The sequence below is a fragment of the Piliocolobus tephrosceles genome, chromosome 8 (genome assembly GCF_002776525.5).
Source record: "Piliocolobus tephrosceles isolate RC106 chromosome 8, ASM277652v3, whole genome shotgun sequence".
NCBI classification, from domain to species: domain Eukaryota; kingdom Metazoa; phylum Chordata; class Mammalia; order Primates; family Cercopithecidae; genus Piliocolobus; species Piliocolobus tephrosceles.
In genome coordinates this window covers 66,798,283-66,822,107 of record NC_045441.1, presented here as the reverse complement: position 1 = coordinate 66,822,107, position 23,825 = coordinate 66,798,283, and the positions used below count along the sequence as shown (strand labels likewise).

The 23,825-nt window shown below is 35.1% G+C and overlaps 1 protein-coding gene across 18 annotated transcripts in view; it reads right to left on the bottom strand.

Moving 5' to 3' along the window:
* Window positions 1–494: 494 nt before the first annotated feature.
* DGKB (diacylglycerol kinase beta) overlaps window positions 495–23,825 on the bottom strand; it is an 824,940-nt gene continuing 801,609 nt past the window's right edge. For all 18 annotated transcript variants that reach the window (XM_023215889.3, XM_023215898.3, XM_023215895.3 and 15 more), the window contains one exon: window positions 495–4,654. In XM_023215889.3, the coding sequence (XP_023071657.2) occupies window positions 4,547–4,654 (108 nt within the window). In that variant the 3' untranslated portion in view covers window positions 495–4,546. The remainder of the gene's footprint in view (window positions 4,655–23,825) is intronic.

Here is a 23,825-nt window from a genome sequence, read left to right as displayed (position 1 = left end):
TCCAGTTGTGTAATATGGTCATCTGTTTACTTAATTCTTCTAAAAGATTCAAAGGTGTTTAGAGAAGAAATTGTTTCCTTAAACATCTTTTAATTGCTGCAATCCCTTTGCATAATATATTTAGCCTAGTCAATGCCCAGGAGATATTTGTTGAAGTCTGTTACACAAAATAAAATAAGAAATTGGTTTCATCCAGAAAATTCAACTTGAGTTCCCACAGTTCCATCATTCAGGTTGTTGCCTTCTTGGAATCTAAAATTGCTGGAATAATATGCGCAGCAGCAACTTGGGGCCCAAAGCACCACAAATTGGAATAATTTGGTTCTTAATTGCATATAATTCAGTCCCTAATTACTCCCTGACAAAAGGTAGGGTGTCTGGCCTCATATCCCTAGTGGATAGATTCAGTGGGGTAGGTGGATTGTTGAGCTGCTGGAGGAGTTCATTTCAGAGACAAAATCTGTCCAAAATAGCAGTAAGAAATGACACTGAACTGAGTGGTTAACATTTTTATTTCAAAAAGCAGGATATTGTATATATCACTTTCTGAGAAAATAATTAAGGTACTATAATTAAATGAGTTCCATGTTTTTTAAACACGATAAGGTTATACAGAATCTCTCAAATGTGAGTTTACTCAAACTTTATTTAAATATAGCAGAATTTAACTGGGAGTTTTAAGTGGTGATTTCTGCCTCTCACAAAATAGAAGCTCTTTTACAGGGTTTTATGTATTTATTTTCTTAAAGTTACAGCTTTAACATATGTTACAAGTGTTTAATCTTTTAATAGAGAATATTATCCAGTTATTTGAATAATAATGGTGAATATGATTCAATATTACTCAATTATTATTTAATTATTCGGTACTGAATAATCCTTTGGGGGTTATATGTGCCATGAAAAATACATTTTCCTTTTTTTTTTTTTTTTTGAGACAGAGTCTGGCTCTGTCACCCAGGTAGGAGTGCAGTGGAGCGATCTCGGCTCACTGCAACCTCTGCCTCCCGGGTTCAAGTGATTCTTCTGCCTCAGGCTCCCGAGTAGCTGAGATTACAGGCATGCGCCACCATGCCTGGCTAATTTTTGCATTTTTAGTAGAGACAGGGTTTCACCATATTGGCCAGGCTGGTCTCAAACCCCGACCTTGTGGTCCGCCCGCCTCAGTCTCCCAAAGTGCTGGGATTACAGGCGTGAGCCATCGCGCCCAGCCACATTTTCCTTTTTATAACCAATGAACAACAAACTAACATTGACACAAAAAGGAAAAGAATGATCTCAAAATCTTGTCTCGTTCAAGGAGAATACAGTGTGAGATTCAAAACATATTCTTCCCTGAAAAATTGCAACTACTTCCCATATGTCTAAAAAACGAAAACAAAATAAATTGTGGAAACATGCATGTGATTCATTAGCCCTCACTGGATTTAAATTTCTGTCTGCAGTAGACTACGCTAAACATCTGAGACTTTTGTTTTATTCTCGCTATGATCACATGAACCTGTTTTAAATAAAATTAAAATTGTTTTAAAATGTTAGTTTTTAAACTTCCTACAAGATATCTCCTTCCACCACAATAAATTGACCAGCATTTTCACATCAAATACATGGTGTATACATGGAAGTGGAAAAAATAAATTTATGTCTTTTAAACTTTCTGGTTCTATGTAGATACCTCCCTTCCTATTTCTTAGAAGTGTGGATATCAAGGTTTACCCTGGAATCTCTCTCTGGAATCTCATCAACTCAGTGCCTAGCAATGTTTAGCAGAGTGTATGTCTCTTTTCCCTCTTTGTTTCTGACTGCTGTTAAGTCCAGCATTAATTTACACTTAAGAGTTTCATCCACTTAAAACTTTATACCACTATGTCTCCTATATTGAAAGAGGGCGACTCGATAGCTCAGAATTCATCCGCACACATAGAAGAGAAGTTTCCATCTTGTAAAGCTAACATTCATCATTCAATATTTTAATGTACTATAGAATTTTCCTTAAACTATATATTTTTCATGAAGCTGTCAGAAAACTGAGGAGAATATCTTCTCTGATTTCAAACCCATCAAGTTACGTTTTTAAAAACTACTTTCCAAACCCCAGGGGCAGTATACTTGAGGGGGCAAGCACATCAGTGTCTTTAGAAAATGAGTTGAGAAAACTCAAATTGGATTCATATTTGAACGTTTATTATTGGTGCCAAAGAATCCATCTGACTGAAAATGTAACCATTATTAGCACTAATTGTAGTTATACAGCTACATTGAAGTGAAGCTGCATCCCATTATTTCAATTATTGAAATCTTATAGGCAGGTTGTTTAATTTATCTCATCCCACTGTCTATCCAACAGCTTTCTACTGCACAGATTGTTAAGAATGATTCCCAAACTGTTGCTGCCTTCAAACTATATACTATAAAAGGTAGCCAAGAAGTAATTGTATGTTGTAGTGAACATAAAATAATTTGTGGCTTCAAAATACGTTTTTGACACAAAGCCTGTCTGCCCATTGTAGAAAATTTTGCCAATTCATGTGAAAATATTTATTACCTGTAACCATAGATGCAAAAAATCAATGTGTGTGTTGTGTAACATTATGTCGGTAATGTACTTGTTACTGTTTTGAGATTTCTTTTGGTCTAGATTACTGTTCTGCCAAACAATTTTTTATTATACCAGGGCAAGTGATTGCTGTCCTAAATTTGCAATTGTAATCATAATTTTCCTGGGAATGCTAAATTATGTCTTAATTTTATTCAAAAGCTTTTATTTTTAAAGTAATTAAGCTTATTGTTGACTGATATTTACCATCCAATGTTCCAGGAACACTAAAAGAATACACTTTGTACATAATCTTCCATTATAGCACATTGCTTGAGAGCAGCTATTTGATATAACAGCATTCAGTTGAGTTTTCAAACCAAAGAACTAAAATTATAGCAATTTCACTTGAAATCCATAAATCCATGCACAGGATTGTGTTCAACAGAATCACTAAATGCTATTTGTTATTCAAAGATGAATGAATCAATAACAAAATAGAACTGATAAATCATTAGCACTTTAATGCAGAGTGGAGAGAAACTAATAAATCATGCAGTTCAAGCACTCGTTTTCCTTATGGCATGTTTGAAAACATAAAACATGCAATGATGAGATGCAGGTCAATATGAATAAACAATATTACAAGACTGCTCAGAAGCATTTCATTCTACAACATAGGCTTAATGAAACACTAAAAGAAAAGTACTGTTCCATGATTTTTTAAAACAATCAGAGACTCCAGCTATGCCATGAACACCTTCAACAGTGATCTAGGCTGTTGTTTCCAAATAAACATTTGAAATGTCATAAAGATGGGAGTGGAGTAGGTGAGGAGGAGGGAGCTAACTGCATGCATGATTCCCTTCCAAGAGCTCAGTATCATTATAGGTACCAATTTATACTAGACAGAAACTGATACAATCATTTACTTCCTTCAAGTGTACTTAACTGATCCATGAAAAATTACATCTATATTTATAAATGACTAAAAAAAGCAAGAAATCATCTATTGAGCTTTGATTGTGTTGTCTGGCTTATTGTCTGTCTGTGAAAGGTGAGAATTTTAATCATAATTAATGGGTAACCCCCTCTCTTTCCAGCATCTTAGTCATCACAAAATTAATCACAGGAACCATAAATTTGCTCCACAATGCTTAATTATGCATTAACCCATTTCTCTCAAGCATCTTTTTCTGAATCTTTGGTGGGAAACACATTGATTAGGCACGTAGTTTAAAACATCTATTTGGTTATTGGTGTGGTTATGAATTCTCTCCTAGATTCTCATGCAGAAAGGAACAAGGCTTGCCATATTACCACACTTGACTGTCAAGTAACATATTTTCACTTATTTCTGGAATTAAAAAGAAAGCTAAGCAAAATAAAAACCACGTTCTATTTTTCAGCATGAGAAAACTTTATACCTGATATTTTTATTTCCGCTCAGAAGAGTTAAGATGTTGAAGAAAAACTATGTATATATAGCAAGGTATTGTAGTCAACTATTTAATAAAATCTTTGAATGAAAAGTTTCTCCTCAAGTCATAGGTCATTGATACACTGATTCTAAAAGGGAAACGTATAGCAATCTGCAATTATGATGATTGTAGCGTTACTGATTAGTGCTTTGTAATAATTGGAATCACACTGAGAATCACATTTCCCATGGTATTTCCTTTTTCATGTTTTACAGGTTTTTCTCACAGGTTAGTAAATGGAAATTGGGGAAGAGATGGGTGGGAGATGTAAAAATCTATGGGAATGCATGCAACAAAAATATGCAGTAACACTTCAGGTAAGCTGCTTTCTTCATGCAAAGATGCCTATAAAAACTGAGACAATAAATTTTCTAATAGCTGAATTTTACATTAGCTTAGTAACAAAAACTGTTAAACAACTTCCATGATTGTGTATGAGCAGGAGACTTGAAATGGTTCAGATTTCCAGCATATGTGTTCCATGGCCCAATTATGCTAATTCAACTTCTAAGAATGAAACAATACAGGATTATTCCTTGCTTCGGTTTCTTGTCCTTTTGACGAGGGAGCAGAATAACCCGGTTTTTGGAGGAGGGCCCATCAGCATTGGAGCTTGGTTCTTGTGTGTAATTTTTATCTAGAAAAAAAAGAGAGAGAGAAAGAGTAGAGTAATCTCCAGATACAATACCAATTTGTGAGACTCTCTGTTAAGGTTAATAATATTTCATGAGTGACTGAAACACCACAAGTGTAAAATGTAATTTCAGAGTTTCTATTATTTCAAAAATATTTTTAAAGGAGATAGAGACATGTACTTAAATACTATCCCAATGCTCAGGATAATAATTTTAAAAATTATCTGAAGTCACATTTTAAATATTATGTTACCTCTAACCTCACTTGTAGTAATATTCCAGAATGGCTTACTTAGGTTACATGATTATCTAGTATTATTTCTTGACCATTAGTTATGTATTATTTATTGAAGTCAGGAAAGAATGCACCATTATAGTTTCCAGAGTCCTAGTTATAGCCGAATATCAAGATGTACTTGGTATCAAAGCAAACCTTATTTATCTTGCTAATCAGATTGTTTCTGTCTTTCAACATGAACTGCAAGGCTTAATTTCAAAACAGTCATTAGAAATGAAAGTTAAAAGTTAACATGCATAAAAGGTCAGAAATGATGAACTAGCTTTCTAATTTGTTAATTAATTGGTAATAGAATAGAATCAAATATTGAAAAACCTGCTTAAAACACTTTGGGAGACTGTTCTAAAGCTACTCCTTTTGATTTCTTTGATATAAAACTACGAATCACCTTAAATGAGACAACCTTAAAGTAGATTACGTCTGCAATTTTCTCTAATTCAACTCTAAATTAGAGAAGACATTTTATGAATATATGCTATGCTCAAAGCTAATTGAAAGCAATTATCAAAGTGGCATTTTGTCTGTGACTTTAAGATACATTGTAAGATAATAAATGATTCTCATTATGTAATAAAAAGGTCACATCTTGCCTTTGGGCTAGTGACGCTAAGAGTTTTTCAAAAGCAATCTGAGACATTTTCTTTAGCGAACTGCAACTAATACAAGAACCATCGCTTATTAAATATCAGTTGTCACCTGCACAGCATTCACATCAGAGATGAGTATTTCTTTCAAAAAGAAACACCACCTCATTAAAAGCTGCAAAAAATATATCTCTTAAAGTGCATACCTGACATTTTCAAGTTAAAATGAATATCCTTCACTTGTCATTCACTAACAGCAATGAAACAAAAAAAAAAATGTATATCACGTGGACAGGATCATTAAAACCTGCAGTGGGGCTTTTGGGAAATGGAAATTTACTTCACAGTCTAGAAAGACAGAAGTATGTGAAAAACCTTGAAAGAATGAACAACTTTATTTAAGTCTGCTGGAATCAGGTTATTCTGGAAGGATTCAGTGTTCTCTTTCCTGCAAAAATAAATTGCACCTGTAAAAGGCCACTAAGGCTAACCCAGCCTCAAACTCTATGGATATCTGACTTCATTTTATTTTTGTTATATTATGAACTAGGGAATTGATAGTCATATAGTTAAGACGCCAGAATGCACTTAACTATGTAGATTGAAAATGATCTATACCAGATTTTCTCTCAATAAGTCAGCATTAGATTATACTGTACCTTATGTCATTGAGTTTTAAACTCCTCCGAAATTCTAGCTGTAGACAGGATCTAATACTGCATCATTCATCATTTATTCATTTCACAAAATTTGTTCAGCCCCTACTATGCTTCAGACACTGTATCAGGAACTTTGAATAAATAGACAATATACAATCTCTGCCCCCAAGAAATTATAGTCTAGCAGGAAAGGTAAATTGAACAAGCACACTGAATAGTGTTACGGATGCTGAAATGGGAGGCTTAGCAGAAAGGCACTATTTTTTAACATTGAAAATGAAAATGAATCATTTTACGCACAAATGTCATTTTTAAATGAGTACTGGGAAAGCAGTTATCACATATTACTTACATGATTACCTTAGATTCAAACAGAACATTAAGAGCTAAAGTAAGAAGGTTGAGATTTCTGGTTCATAATTTCTGGACTGAATGCTTTACAGGGTATAATAGTGTTAGGGCATTTTGGGAAATTGGATCATTATTTCCAAATAGTTGTTAAGATGATGAAAGAAATATATCTTTCTAGCCATTTATATATATAAGTTAGTATCAATTTATGACAAAGCATAGCCAAAATGTCACATAATTATTAGCTATAAGCTTCTTCTTTGTGTTTTTTTTCTAGGGGGGGCATATAAATTTTGTTTGATTATGACTATTCTTATATTGGAAACCTTTTTTTAGAAAAAAAGAAAGAAATTACATGATTTCATGCCTTTGAAAAATAGCACAGTATCTAATTCAGTGCTCTTGATACAATGGGGCCTTTCATCTATGTGAGTAATGAAAACACAAGTTCGAGTTTCCAGTCACTCATCAGAATAATGGCTAGTACTATTTTAAAAACTATAGGTAACCTGTCTTCTTGGTTGTTTAATCATTTCTGTAGTCAAAGTACACAATTGTTTATTTAATTTAAGTTTATTTCTGCAAAAAATGAAATTCACATCCTTTTTGTCTGTTGTTTATGGAAACAAGAACAAATTGGTTGTATTTTCTTCTTTGTTAGGGGAGACCACATGGAGGAAACTAGCATTCAATAAATGCCTATTATGAATCCTGGCTCTTCACATGCCTGATTTCACTGGATAGTTACATGTCTTAGTATATTTGGGCAGAAGCAAAATCACTCTACTAAAGATGAGAATAATTCCAAGCCACATGGATTGTCGGTGTCACAGTCACAGAAATTCCAGGTGTAGGCTCTAGGAAGCTACAGAGACTCAAGTGAACCTGCAGACTCAGGTTGCTCATGTGGCAAAATTCTGGTTAACGGAGGTTGACAAGGCCTATAATTATGACTCCGATGCCTGTTTTGTATACATTGAACATTCTTGTTTTAATATTATTCTTAATTTTCTACCCACTAGAGAAATAACAATGAGTAAAAATTTTATCCCCCAAAACCTTAGAATATATTAAGTTTCAGCAATCTAAGGACAAGGACATGAACCAAGTGGCTTCTCTTTGAGTGCTTCCTTCTATTAAGAGTCAAGTAATTACTTCTCAGTTATTCCTTGATACATCAAATATTTTGGGGGCACTGGCTATGAACAAGGCATTTTGCAACATGATTTTGGTTGTTTAGTTTCTAAGAGACTCTGACATTATTATTTGAAAGAGAATACTGGGCACTCATAAACAGTGGTATGGGACTCCTAGAAACTGGAATGGCTCTGTGAAGGTAGAGTAGCATTGCTTACAACATGCAAGGTAAACACTATCAGATACAGAATGGTGGTCTCCTATAAAACTCTTCGTTCTCCTTATCATGTACCCTTTTAGAAAAGCAACAGTGGCAGGGAAAGGTTCTTCTACTGCCCGTGACTATTTCTACTTCTGTCTTCCTATTTCAAATTAAGACTGGCCACTTCTAAGAATATAAATACCAAAAATGTGAGTTCAGTTTTACTTTTATAATTATTCAATATGCAATAAGGATGCACATATAGAAACCAGTAAGAGAATCAAAGATTACAAAGCATAGTCTTCATCTTCTTATTTCTATTACATTGTTAAGGTTGAGTAGTTTGATAGTTGTGATATTTCCACCTCATAGTTGTAATGTTAAGAATAACAACCAGAATAAAAAATAATATTGATCTGGCTCTTACTGTGTGCTGAGATTTTTGCTAAGTGTTTTATACGTTATTCAGGTGCCACCTATTTCATTCACCTCTTTGAGTTGCCCTCAAAGTCCACTCCCATAAAAAAAATATTATTAGAGAAGAGTGTAAAACTGAAGTAGAATTTCATAAAAAGGATAGAAGAGGGTATTTATATCTCACAGCACATAGCAAATAATGTTTATTCCCCAGATATTTGTATTCTCTTCAAAGACTTTCTTCAGCACAACTAAAATCAGAGGGAAGAGAAATGGGTCTTCCCTGATTAGTTTCCCAGACAGTACTTGGTTCAGCTCATTGGTGATTTCTTTCTGCTTCCCTGTCTTCCAACATCAAATATTTCCAAACCCTTTATTATGAAAAGTAGCATATCTCTTTCTTTTGTTATCTGAACAACTGCTCAACATCCTTTCCGTAATCATTTACTGAAGCATTCTGGTAAGTTTAGAACAGAGGTGGGTCTATTTTCTTTAAGGAATTCTTATACCTGCTGTTGAAATTATTTTAATTATTTTAAAAATAATTTTACTTTTATAATATCTAATTTTGGCCTCCTAACAACTCTGGGAGGTAGCTGTCAACATCCTTACTTTACACTGGAGGACAAAGAGACTTAAAAGGGTTCTGTTACCTGCATAACATCACTCAAGTAGGTAAATGCAAGAGCTGGGTTTGATAGTTGACTCTCAAATCTCCTAGGCCCTCCTTGCTAATTCCCACCTCTGCACCTTTGTGCTAGTTATTGCCCTAGAGAGCATTCCCTCTCTTTTTTGCCAATCAAATTTCTATCCCTGTCCTGCCCAGCTTAAATCACACATTATTGTAAAATTTCAAAGTGCAGGGATAAAAAGAAGATTCTAAATGTCCTCAGAGAGAAAAAAAAATAGGTCACTTACAGAAAAATAAAAATCAGCATGGCATCAGGCTTTTCAAAAACATTAGTGCTAGAAGACAATGAAGAAACACCTTCAAACCCCAGAGGAAAAGTTAATTTTATCTGAGAACTCTATACTTAGTCAATGTATTGATTAACTGCAAGGGTAGAATGAAGACATTTTCAGTCACAAAAGTATCTAGAGAATTTTCCTCTTATATACCCTTTAAAATGTTTTTGGGGTGTTCTCTAGCAAAGTAAATGAGTGAGTTAAGGAGAGTCAAAAAACAAAGGATTCAACTCAGATCCAGGATGACAGATTTGCAAGAGAACTAGACAGAAACCTAAAGGGAAGGGCTTCTGGCCTATAAACAAAAGGAGTGTGGATAATAGATAAATTGATATGGTAGAGTTTTGTCTTTTTTTTTTTTTTTAAGAAAAATGAGAACTATTATAAGGATCACTTTGCAAAGAGAAGAAAAAAATTCTAAAGCTTTACAGGAAAGAAAATGTGATGGTGGGTCATTACTTGGTTCTGCAGTTGACAACATTTTTATAGTCTCAATGATTATATATTTTTTATTGATTTAAATACAATTATTATATACTTCTCAGAAGCAGAACAGTTTAATGGCTGCCTGGGCCCACCATTTCCTATCTAGGGGCTATGAGCAAGTTACTACGATTCATTTCCCTCATCAATGCTGTAGAGCTTTTAATATAGTGTCTCATTGGTTTCTTGTAAGGACTAAATGAATCAATGTACACGAAATGCTTAGACTGTTACGTGGCACAAAAAAAAGCACTCAGTAAATGTTAACTATTAGTAATAGAATTAAACACAGTAATGTAAGAGTGTTAGAAACCACCTTTCTATAGCACTAAGTAAGTAGAGTATACCTAAAACTAATCCATAAAAAAGTAACAGCAAAGCATATTTACAAATATGGAGTAAATGATCAGAAGAAATAGTCCAAGAATCAAAGTGGTAGCATCTGATGAGAAGATCTGTTGACACAGGAAAAAGGACACAGGATGGCTATTTTTCTTGCAAGTCTATACATTCTGCTTTTTTTTTTTTTTTTTTTTTTTTTGTTACATGTGCATATACTATTTTGGTACCAACTTTTAAATACTTTTTAAAAATCCCTCTGCAGGTGATTCTCCTGCACTCTAGTGTTTTAGTTCTCCATACGTGATCCACAGGCTAGGAACACTGACATCACTGTTAAAAATGCAGACTCCCCGGGCCCACCCCAGACTTTCTGATTCAGATTCTGCTTTCTAACAAGAACCCCAGGTGATTCCTCTGTGCTTTTAAATTTGAGAAGCCCCAGACTATTTGTCATTGTACTTCTCTTCCTAAGGGGCAAGACCAATAAGAATCTGTTGACTGACCAACTGAATAAATGAATGAATGAAAATTCCCTTTTCTACACCCCCAAAACACATGAAAACAAAAATCTTAACTTACTCAACTTTAATTACCTTTATCGGTAATGTACTAGGTACCAGCCTACCTTATTTTAGTATGGAGGATTGCAAGTTAAATAGATTTTTTTTTTTTTAACTTAACTGAGGTGTTTGTAGTATAATGATGATAGAGGACATGTGATGGTAGATTGTAATATGCTTTAGCTAGGGATATTCTCAGGGTACAATAAGAGTAAAAAAAAAAATGCCATTTAGATCATGGTGGAAGGACAGTGGCAGAATTAAAACTGAGTTTTAGTCACATCACTCTGACAGCAGAGGTTAAGGGCTGGTGCCATACCAGAGGTATGAAGATCAAATGAAAGGTTAATGTAGTTATCCAGAAAAGAAGTGAAATAGACTTTAGTCATGGCAGTGCCAATGGGAACAGAGTGGAGGCAGATTTAAGAGATATTGCGGAGGCAGAAGTACAGGATATGATGGTAGAGTGGGTGTGTGGGGCACTGGAAAAAGATGAAGATTTTACTACAATTTCCATGTTTTTTGGTCTTCATAATGTGTGTAGTGATGCTTTTTATAGAAAGAGAAGCATTTTTGGTAGGGGTGAAAACCAGGAAGGGGTGAAAACCAGCAATCCAGTGAACCCACTGTTGAGGGTGACATTCTGAAGGAGATGTTCAGTATCTTTTTGGTCTGTGGATGTGGTGTTCAGAAGGGAGAACAGGTCTTGAGATAGATTTGGGTTTGATTATCTTATAACAATGTCAGCAATTGAGAAGAAATTACTGAAGACCAGTGTGGCAAGTATGAATAGCAGATGTTAGACTTTGTAACTGGGGAATGCTGCCATTTAAGAGTGCAGCAGGAGAATACAAACAGTCGGAGAGGTAGGAGAAAAACTGAAAGAAGTACTATCTTATAAACATTTCCAATCAATCCTCAGAGTGCCTATTAATGAGGCACTCTTCTATTAATTAGGGTGAAACCTTCAAACTACATCAAATAAAGTGATGCATGCCTCGGTTTGGTACAATGGTCTATATGTCTGTGATATAAGCTATTAAATTATTTAACTTAATTCTAAATATAGAATTATTATATTTGAGAGTGATATATTGAATGATATTTAAGTAGTCATTCATATTGTCTGAGGGGTTGGCAAACATGTTCTGTAAAGGATTAGATATTAAATGATTTAGGCTTTGTGTTCTCTGAACTACTCAGCACTGCCCTTATACAGCAAAGGCAGTTTTGGACTACATGTAAATAAATTAGTGTTGCCATGTTCCAATAAACTCTATGTCTAAAAGCTATAATTTTAATTCCACATAATTTTCACATTAGGAAATATTATTCCTCTCTCGATTTTTTTCAGCCATTTAAAAATATGAAAACTATTCTTAATTCCGGCTACACAAAAACAGGCAACTGGTCAGATTTGACTCACAGGCCATAATTTGCTGACCCTTGATATAATTAAGTCAAATACTGAAAATTAAATCTAGAATTATGAGGCATAAGGTGGAAGAAATAATTTTAATTTAAAATCATGATTTACTGGGTCAATAGCTAAAAGATGGATAAAAGTGGAAATAATTTTTTTTGGCATATCTTTATTATACTAAGTACCACCATTCAGAAATCATTCTGTGAAAATTCTGAATTAGAATATATATTAACATTCCTCAATTTTGATAATGTACCAACTGATCAAATTTGGCTTAAATGTATTCTCTTTTTAATTAATTCTCATTCCTTTGCACCAGGGTGGGCTTACTAATATTATGGTTCTTCAAACATACCTCAGCAGGTAGCATTTTTCCTGTTAAATATTCACCCTGTATCTAGCCAAAAATTTTCTCCCTGCTTCATCTCTTTAAGAGTTTATTATCACTGAATCTATTAAGCTACCTTAAAAATGAATGAGGTTTTCAGAGCAAAATAAATGCCATAAAATATCTGTGAGTAGAGCTTAATTTAGCAATTATCTGAAACATTAAAAGTTACCTAGCTTGATTCTGGAATAAGATTGTCTCCTTCTAATAATGGAAACCATTTTGAATTCATGTGTGTAGCTGAGCCATATGACAGCGGGAATAAAGTACATGCTAAATTTTTCAGGTCCATAACTGCCAAAAAAGCAAAGCAATGAAACATAACAATTTTCTAAAATCCGTTTGCCAGTTTTTTTTATGATTCTAGCCATTATTTTCTGGAATGATAATTTCCAAGTTTAATGTTAAAGTCTTTGATCTAACATCAAAATCAGAGAAATCATTGTGAAGACTTAAAATAAAATCCTTCAAAAATGGGGTTGAGTGGTTTACTTGCCAATGAAATTCACAGGAAGTTTAAATATGTATGGAAAAGAGAACACTTGTTCCTGAAAGTGATGGACTATTTGGCCACATTGCATGGGAAATATTCATACCTGGATCTGAAATCTCCTTTAACATATAAATTGTGTTCTTCATTCCAAAATATTTTTGTGGCTCTAAGTTGGTTGCCAGGGAAGGTCAAAGACATTTTAAAAACATTTTTGTTATCTCCATGTTTCTACAGAGAAATGATCCTCACAATTTTAAACCAGTAACTGTTTATCTTTTCTTAGAGCATCTCCAGATCTTTGGGCACATGGAAAATAGAAGACAAAAACATAACAAAACAATACAAAAACACTTATTTTCCTAACTAGAGAATATTTACAACTTGTGACTTGACTTTTCTTGCTGAGCAATATTTCAACTAAAATTTTCTATATGGCCTTTTTTCATGTAGTAATGCGGTTAAGGACATAGACCCAGGACATGAGGCAAGGATTTGTTTCCCAGATTAGTCACTGGCAGCTACAAAACCCTGACCAAAGAATCTCAGTTTTGACTTTCAGTCTATTTGCTAAGGTAATACAACAATAGCACCTACTTTGAAAGACCACTACAAATACCAAATAAGGCTATGCATGTCATATACATGTTTAATAAATGTTATTATTTTTAGCATCACTATATTTAGTCCTGTGGAAACACATTTTGCTAACCCCTCTTCTATCTGAGACAATAACAGCTTTCTGTGTCCCTTGGGTGGCATTGGGAAATGGCATATTATGGCCATCTGTCTTCTCCCTGTGGCACCTGGCAGCATTCCTGCCACATGCCAGACACCAATTTTACCCAAAAGAAAGATTAGAAAAAAATGAATGTGGGACATTTACTAACCATCAGAGAGCATAATTATTTTTGTTTGTTTGTTTGTTTAACCAAGGGAGTCCAATAAGCTCACACTGTCTTATTAGAAGAAGAAACTTCTTTAATGGCCCAATTTCTAGATTCAGCCATAACCTTGGCTATTTGGGGCATCATAGCACTGATATGAAAGACTTTCTCCTCAGCATGAAACTGCATCATAGTAATACAATTGGATACAGATGCTCAATTTTGATAACTTATCCACAAAAAATTGCCATTGCTTGGTGTTATGATAATTGATATTTCTAACAAAGTGCTTAAGGCATTGAACAGGGAGAGTAATTCAGTTGCAATAGTACTGGACTAGAGAGGAAACTGATTGTTCTTCCAGGTCCTCCTATTTCAAGGTATTGTTTCATCATTTATTCAGTTGTTCGAAATGATCCAGAAATCCAGATCATCCTTGACACCTTCTTTTCCTTACCTCCCATAACCACTCATCTATTACTGAATGTAATCATTTTCATCCCTCAAATTTTTTTGTATATCTTGATTTTTTTTTCCTTTTTACTACCGTGTTCTAAGGCCTGAACAATTATAGAACTCTCTAAATGGTCATTGCTTCTCCCACCGATTAATTCCCCACCTAGAATGATCTTGTCACCGTGCACATCTACTCACATCACTTTCCCGTTGAAACCTCTCTTTACTTCCACGTTACCCTTAGATTAAAGCTAAACATTTCTCCTGAGGGCTCCCAGGTCCTGCTGCTCTGCTCCCACTGGACGGTGTGCCTCACCCCACGCTGCCTCTCTTCTTTCATGTCTTCCTTCTGCACCCTGAACACATCATGTTCCCTCCCATATTGTGCTGTTTTCTCTGCATAAGACACTCTTCCCTTTCTTTGGGGCCTAGTTATATCCTCCTCCTCTTTTAGTTTTCAGGTCAATTTTGAGTTTCTTTGAAAACCTTCCTGGACCTCCTACAACGAGATCAAACACCTCTATTATACCCTGTCACAGTATAATAGTACCACAGTACCATAGTATCACAGTTCAAAGGATCATGAACTTTCCCTCACAGACCTTATATCATTATTGAAATTTTATATTTGTGGGACTATTTGAGTTATGTGTACCCACACTGAGATCAGAGATCATGTCTTTTTTTGGTTCACTTTGTATTGTTTTCTGTCCATTGCTGACACTAGGACAAAATGTCAGCAGCTTCATAGAGATGGAATTCAATAAATGTTTGTTGAAAGAATGAATAAATGAATCACTGATAATTCATTTTTTTTTTTTGAGATGGAGTCTTGCTCTTGCCACCCAGAATGGAGTGCAGTGGCATGATCTTGGCTCATGGCAACCTCCATCTCCTGTGTTCAAGCGATTCTTCTGCCTCAGCCTCCTGAGTAGTAGGAATTACAGGCGCCCACCACCACATCCAGCTAATTTTTTGTATTTTTAGTAGAGATAGGGTTTCACCATGTTGGCCAGGCTGTTCTCAAACTCCTGATCTTGGGTGATCTGCCCACCTCAGCCTCTCAGAGTGCTGGGATTACAGGCAGGAGTCACCGCGCCTGGCCAGTCACTGATATTCTTGACTTGGCTTGGATAAAATAGTTGTATTCTCCTCTTAAATTATATTTATGGATTGAAAAATCATGTTTAATAATAGCCATTTTACTCACCTTACAGATTTGTCATGAGAATGATACTATACAATCTATTACAAGTCTTTGAGTTTTTTCAAAATAATAAGAGCTATTTATGACAAACCCACAGCCAATATCATACTGAATGGGCAAAATCTGGAAGCATTCCCTTTGAAAACTGGCACAGGTCAAAGATATCCTCTCTTACCACTCCTATTCAACACAGTATTGGAAGTTCTGGCCAGGAGAATCAGGCAAGAGAAATAAATAAAGGGTATTCAGATAGGAAGTCAGATTGTCTCTGTTTGCAGATGACATGATTGTATATTTAAAAAACCTCAACGTCTCAGTCCCAAAACTCCTTAAGCTGATAAGCAACTTCAGCAAAGTCTCAGGATACAAAATCAATGTGCAAAAATCACAAGCATTTTTATACACCAATAATAGACAAACAGAGAGCCAACTCCTATTCACAATTGCTACAAAGAAAAAATACCTAGGAATACACTACAAGGGATGTGAAGGACCTCTTCAAGGAGAACTACAAACCACTGCTCGAGGAAATAAGAGAGGACACAAACAAATGGAAAAACATTCCATGCTCATGGATAGGAAGAATCAATATGAAAATGGCCCTACTACCCAAAGTAATTTATAGATTCAATGCTATTCCCATCAAGCCGCCACTGACTTTCTTCACAGAATTAGAAAAAACTACTTTAAATTTCATATGGAACCAAAAAAGAGCCTGTATAGCCAAGACAATCCTAAGCAAAAAGAACAAAATTGGAGGCATCACACTACCTGACTTCAAACTATACTACAAGCTAGAGTAACCAAAACAGCATGGTACTGGTAACAAAATAGATATATACACTAATGGAACAGAACAAAGGTCTCAGAAATAAAACCACATATCTACAACCATCTGATCTTTGACAAATCTGACAAAAACAAACAATGGGGAAAGGATTCCCTATTTAATAAATGGTGCTAGCCATATGCAGAAAAATGAAACTGGACCCCTTCCTTAGACCTTATACAAAAGCTAACTCAAGATGGATTCAAGACTTTAACATAAGACCTAAAACTATAAAAACCCTAGAAGAAAACCTGGGCAATACCATTCAGGACATAGGCATGCACAAAGACTTCATGACTAAAACACTGAAAGCAATGGCAACAAAAGCCAAAAACAGACAAATGGGATCTAATTAAACTAAAGAGCTTCTGCACAACAAAAATTATCATCAGAGTGAATAGGCAACCTACAGAATGGGAGAAAATTTTTGCAATCTATCCATCTGACAAAAGGCTAATATCCAGAATCTACAAGGAACTTAAATCTACAACAACAACAACAACAACAAAACATAAAAGTGGATAAAGGATATGAACAGAGACTTCTCAAAAGAAGACATTTATGGAGCCAACAAACATATGAAAAAAAGCTCATCATCGCTGGTCATTAGAGAAATGCAAATCAAAAACCACAATGAGATAACATCTCATGCCACTTAGAATGGTGATCATTAAAAAGTCAGGAAACAACAGATGCTGGAGAGGATGTGGAGAAATAGGAACACTTTTACACTGCTGGTGGGATTGTAAATTAATTCAACCATTGTGGAAGACAGTGTGGCGATTCCTCAAGGATCCAGAACCAGAAATACCATTAGACCGAGCAATCCCATTACTGGGTATATACCCAAATAATTATAAATCATTCCACTATAAAGACAGACGCCCACGTATGTTTATTGCAGCACTGTTCACAGTAGCAAAGACTTGGAACCAACCCACATACCAATCAATGATAGACTGGATAAAGAAAATGTGGCACATATGTACCATGGAATACTATGCAACCATAAAAAAGGATGAGTTCATGTCCTTTGCAGGGACATGGATGAAGCTAGAAACTAGAATTGTCAGCAAACTAACACAGGAACAGAAAACCAAATAGCGCTTGTTCTCACTCATAATTGGGAATTGAATAATGAGAACATATGGACACAGGGAGTGGAACATCACACACCAAGGCCTGTTGTGGGGTGGGGGACAAGGGGAGGGATAGCATTAGGAGAAATACCTAATGTACATAATGGGTTGATGGGTGCAGCAAACCACCATGGCACATGTATACCTATGTAACAAACCTGCACATTCTGCACATGTATCCTGGAACTTAAAGTATAATTTAAAAAAAAAGAAAAAAGAAAAAAAAAAAAAGACTTTGAGTTTTTTAGGTCTCCTCAAAAGAAATATGTGCAACTGTCTTCTAAATATTCAAGGAAATAAAAATAATAACTATGATATTCTAGTCAGTTCATTTTTATTAAGAATTTTAAGTTCAAATTTTTATTGAAAATTGGTATTCTATCCCAGGAAGATTCCTATGAAACACGACTAGTTCTGTATTAGTGATAAGCAGGCTCACTCTTTAAAATTTTCAACAATACAGATTATTGCCTTTTAATGAAGAGCTTAGAATATGGTAGCCTTGTTTTCTAATTTTAATACACAAAATCAGAGATCAGAGAAAATGAATAGTTAGAAAAGGCAAGGACAGAAGGCAAATGTGAGAGAATAGTCAGGCCCAGACCTTGTGAGTCTATAGTCTGTATCCACCAGCAGACAGATTTCTAACTGCTGAGAGCAATCAAACCTGTGCATTATTATGATGATGATACCCATCAACTGGGAGATTATTTCCAATTTTGCACATTCCAGAGGAAGATATTCAGTTTCGAACTGGATGTGAATATTGGTCCTCTTGCAAACTAATGACAAAATTCTGATAAGTACCTACAGTTTTATCATTTTTATCATACTTACAGCCTTGGGTCACATCAATATAAATACATAAGGTATTACATATCTGCCATATTTCTCATTTAATTTTTAATCTTTCACGTTTTTAGATATTGTGTCCAACATAGGTTTGGAGTTCCTACATGAGAATATGATTAGGAGAGATATTACTATCTGCTAGCCAAAATGAAATTAAATTTTTGAATTGGAAACTAATGACTAGTTTAATTCAGGTTTCAAAATAAAGAATAAAAGAAACTTACATTCATTGAACAATATTTAAATTGAATGTATTAAAGTGAAGAACAACAAAAAGGTAAGTTTAATTGTAAACATAACATTTGGGATGGATAACGTTTAAAATATGCTCTGACAAGAAAAAAGGTTTTAAAATATTTTTATACAAAAAGCAATCATATCTAATCAGTTTGGCATTAATTAAGCTCTAATAATGTACTTCAGTATCTTTCCAAAGTAGTATGATCCATTTCCCCTTTATCCAGGTCGATTTGTGCACATTATGGTGTCATCATAATTTTAAAACACACTGAGAAAATGACAGAGCTGCAAAATTAAAATAAATGATTAATGGTATTTTTTTTTCATGTTTTGTGCTAATAGGTATTACTGAGCCTTTAAATTAATAGAGCTGTCAAGCTCACGGGTGTTACAGATCCAGCAATGAACCAAAATGGAAATTATATATTCCAGAGACACCTAAAGATGACACCTTGGAATATTTTAAATTTTAATTAGTAGGTGCAATGGTTTTGTTCCCCTGTAACTACTGCAAATTAATTGGAAATTAGTCACAATCAATCCTTTTTTTTCTTTTTTTTTAACCAATCTGAAATGAAAAGATTGGTGCTTTCCACCTTAACATTCTTGTTTGAGGGCCAGAAAGCACACATGCAGTAAATTGTGTTGTCAATTACAAAAAACAACAACTGTTGTGAAATTAGGAAAAATTATGCACAGGTAAACAAAACTAATTAATACATAAGTAATGGGAACGCACAAAATAATGTACAACTAAACACTAACGTGCCAGTCTTTGGAAAAAAATAAATGTTTAAAAATGTAAATTTATGCAAAAGCATTTACTAATGAAGATTTAGGTAAAAAGGTGCTTTTAGTCTATGTTTTACTTAATTGCTTTTGGAGTCTCACTATCACTCACACCTTAAAACATATACTCACAAGAACAGCAGTCTGCTCACGCCAGTGTGTTTCAAGGGGGCAGAAGACTTAATTTTCTATCTCTTCAAAATATCAACATTTAGGCTTATTAAATAAACTGGCCGGGTGCAGTGGCTCACGCCTGTAATCCCAGCACTTTGCGGGAGGCCGAGGCAGGCAGATCGCCTGAGGTCAGGAATTCCAGACCAACCTGACCAATATGGTGAAGTCCTGTCTCTACTAAAAATACAAAAATTAGCTGGGCATGGTGGCGAGCTCCTGTAATCTCAGCTACCCAGGAGGCTGAGGCAGGAGAATCGTTTGAACCTGGGAGGCAGAGGTTGCAGTGAGCCGAGATCATGCCATTGCACACCAGCCTGGGCAAAAAGAGAGAAACTCCATCTCAAACAAAACAAAACAAAACAAAACCCCACCACCACCACCACAACAACAAAAACAAACTGCAGTATTTATTTCTTTAACAGATATCTATAGTATTTAAATATTGGGCAAAATGCAGTTTCTAGGTACATCAGGAAAATACTCATTATCTACACCTATCTGTTAAAGCATTTTCTTACTGATTACTTATGGGTTGCTCTTTTTCTTTTTCTTTCATCACTAAAGAGACACATGTTCTTCTGCTGAGTTTGTCTCCTACCGTGGTAAAATAAGCCATTACAGCAACTTAAGATTCTTTAAAAATAGTGTGTCTACCAAGTCAGCAAGTATTAAGTTACAATTGCTGTGCAACTTTTAATTAGAAAATAATATTCTTCTCCAGGCGCGGTGGCTCAGGCCTGTAATCCCAGCATTTTGGGAGGCCAAGGCGGGCGGATCACGAGGTCAGGAGATCGAGACCATCCTGGCTAACACGGTGAAACCCCTTCTCTACCAAAATTACAAAAAATTAGCCGGGCGAGGTGGCGGGCGCCGGTAGTCCCAGCTACTTGGAGGCTGAGGCAGGAGAATGGCGTGAACCCGGGAGGCGGAGCTTGCAGTGAGCCGAGATCGCACCACTGCACTCCAGCCTGGGCGACAAAGCGAGACTCCGTCTCAAAAAAAAAAGACAGAAAAAAGAAAATAATATTCTTTTCACATTTTCAAAACAAGGCTACTATCCAGATAATGAAACTTGTACATTAATAATTATTTAATGATATTTAAAGTTAAACAATTTAATGCAAGGGTCTTGGGAGATTCAAGAGTTACATAACTATGCGGATAGCCTTCATTGCACTATTTCAGAGCACTATTTTCAGTGCGTCTATTCTAGATAAGATTTAACATAATTTTCTTTGTATGTAATTATGAAAGTTAAATATTATGATAAAACAAAGTCCTTCTTTAATAACAGTTTAACTGTAAATGATAATGAGGAAACAATAATGATGTTGCTACATTTTCTGTAACACTTTGGCCAAATTTCAAAGATGTCAAATATTGTCCCACTGTAGCATAACATGGGTTTAACTTTTTGGGGAGGTATAATTGGGGATTACAAGGAAGTTAGTCTAAATTGTGAAAAAGAAGAAAATTCAGATGTATTATTAAATATAACAATACTTAATATATACCAGAAATTAATTAATGATTTCTTAATATCACTAACTGTGATATATGGTAGTTTTCAACAACCATTCAATACTTCTTTGTGACTTGTAGGTAGCAGGTTTTAGGACTAGGAAAATAATTCCAAGAAAAATATTAACTCCCCAAAGTCCAGAAGTCACTGTAAAAGCAAAGACACGATCATGGATTCCAGCCCTCATTTCTATTTTCTACCCCTTTGGATAGTAATCTTCCTAAGCAGTTTTTCCCCTCCTTCCTTACCCATATCCCAGAAAACATTATTTTCAAGGAGTGAAAAATATTTTTAACCTCAGACTACACTGAATTTCTGTTAAAGTGCTAGCAAAGTTGACTATTTCAGTTGCATACGCCAACTTTCTCAAACTAACTTTTAAAATAGTAGAACCTAGAATAGGTTTTAAATAAAAATCTGGTAAACAAAAGTTTTAATAAAATGGCTGAGATTCTGTACTAAGAGAGTGGTAAGGTTGTATAACTTACCAATTTGTTTCCAGTCTTCTGGTCTGTGATTAGTTAATTTATGTAGTAGGTAAAAGGAGATCCACCTATCACAAAAAAATGTGAATTCTAGCTATTTTTTAATATCTCAAATTTGCCCTATTCCGGCTATAAATCTTTTCTCATGTACTATTTATATTTAGGCTTTAGAGGCTTCTAGTCAAGAAACATAGTACAATCCCCAAGTTAAATTAAAAAATACCTATCGTTTCTTGAACTACAAATTAAGATGTAAGCACATAGACTATGGGAAAAAAGTGATCAACGGATTCCATTATTTTTCCAGTATATATTATGTGAAGTGCTCATTTAAATGGTATTTGAAATAGAAAGGATTTTCATGATATTCAACTTCTAATGGGCCTTTGAAAGGACCATTAAAACATTCTCTTCTTATAATGGTTTATGTTGCTTCTTCGTGTAGATGCCCTAGGCTGTGTTTGCTAAGTGTGGAACTGCTAAAGAAAGCCAAAATATAAAGGAGTCTCATTGGACTACTGTCTGTTTTATACCTGTGCTCCTTTATTCATCGCTGCACATTTCAGAAAGCCTCAGAAGCATGGTGTTTCTTCCTTTCTGAACCCTTTATCCTTAGGCAAACAAGTTTAATGAACTGATTACAATTTCAGGAATAAGTAAAGTTAGGAACAGTCTCAGTTGTATAACTCTTTGCTTCATGACCTTGGACATTCACCGAACCTCATCCGTACAGTCTAAAAGTCTCCCATACTAACAGATAACTTACTTGGAATAGTCCTAAAATGTGTTTGCCTACAATGTAATTTAAAAAAGAAAATCTCGTGTGGTCATCCATATCATTACTAGCCTATAGAAATACCTAAAACCTTAATCTTATAAGTGAGTAAAAACAACTAAGTTTTTTGGTCAATTATTTTCTCTCAACATGGTAAATGCTGTCTCAAACTGCTTAAATATAGGGCACAAGAGCAGAAAAAATATCAGTGATATTTTCTCAAATTGAGTATGTTTTAAGATTCAAGGTTTAGGCCTTTTATTAGACTTATTTAGAATTTTTGTGAGGAATATGAAAATGGAGAATAATCTATGAAATCTCCAAGTCAGCATGTAAGTACATCTAGCTAATAATATGCCAATCTGATGGAGAGAATTTAGCCAGATCCCAAAATAGCCATAGACAAGAAAATCTAATGGGGTGGGGGTGTGGGTTCCAATTTCAGTTAAGAAGAAGTAAGCACTCTTCACTCTATCTCTCCCACTGAATACAACTATAAACCCTGGGCAGAACACATGTAGCAGATATCTGAAGTTGCTGAAAAGAAAATAATACAAGGCAAATTGGGGAAAAAAACCAGAACGTGAAGTGCCATCAAACCAGTGATGAGTTTTTAGTGTTTAGTTTTTTTCTCTCCTCTTGCATCTCCTGGCCTGGACTTAAAAGCAGACCAAAAACCGGAATTGTACACCAGGTACAGATAGAAAGTGCCAAGAAAAACCCTGTCCTACTGGTACAAAAATAAGAAAGAAGGACCCTACAGATCAGAGTGAATGGGAAAAATATTCTGTTAATCAGGCCAGATGTAGTAGGTGACTCATGCCTGTAATCCTAGCATTTTGGGAGGCCAAGGCAGGCAGATTGCCTGATCTCAGGAATCTGAGACCATCCTGGCTAACATGGTGAAAACCCGTCTCTACTAAAAATACAAAAAATTAGCTGGGCATGGTGGTGCATGCCTGTAGTCTCAGCTACTAGGGAGGCTGAGGCACAAGAATCACTTGAACCTGGGAGGCAGAGGTTGCAGTGAGTCAACTTCATGCCACTGCACTCCAGCCTGGGTGACAGAAATGAGACTCTATCTCAAAAAAAAAAGAAAAAAAAAGTTCTGTTAATCATTTCCATCCAGTCCTCTGGCAATTCCACGGTAGTGGAAGGTAATTAAAACTCCAATGGAGGAGACATCTTTTCTCTGACTAGAGAAACTATGTTTCCAAAGCATGGGGCATTCCTACTCCTTTTTCCTCTCTCTATTCCTTTATCACAGAGCCCTGGAGGCAGATGCTAATTCAGGAAATATATGACAAAGCAAGGAAACAAAAGCCTTGGATTCCTAGTCAGAGAAACAGTATGAGAGTCCTGGGAGTAAAAAAAAAAAAATATCAGAGAGATCATGGAGAGGAGGTGGCTTGAGGAGGCTATCCTATAAAGTTGTGTTTGATCACCTGAGTTTACACCTGAGTTGTGTATGCATAGATTTGACCTTAACAAACATACTGATGACTTTGAGAACTG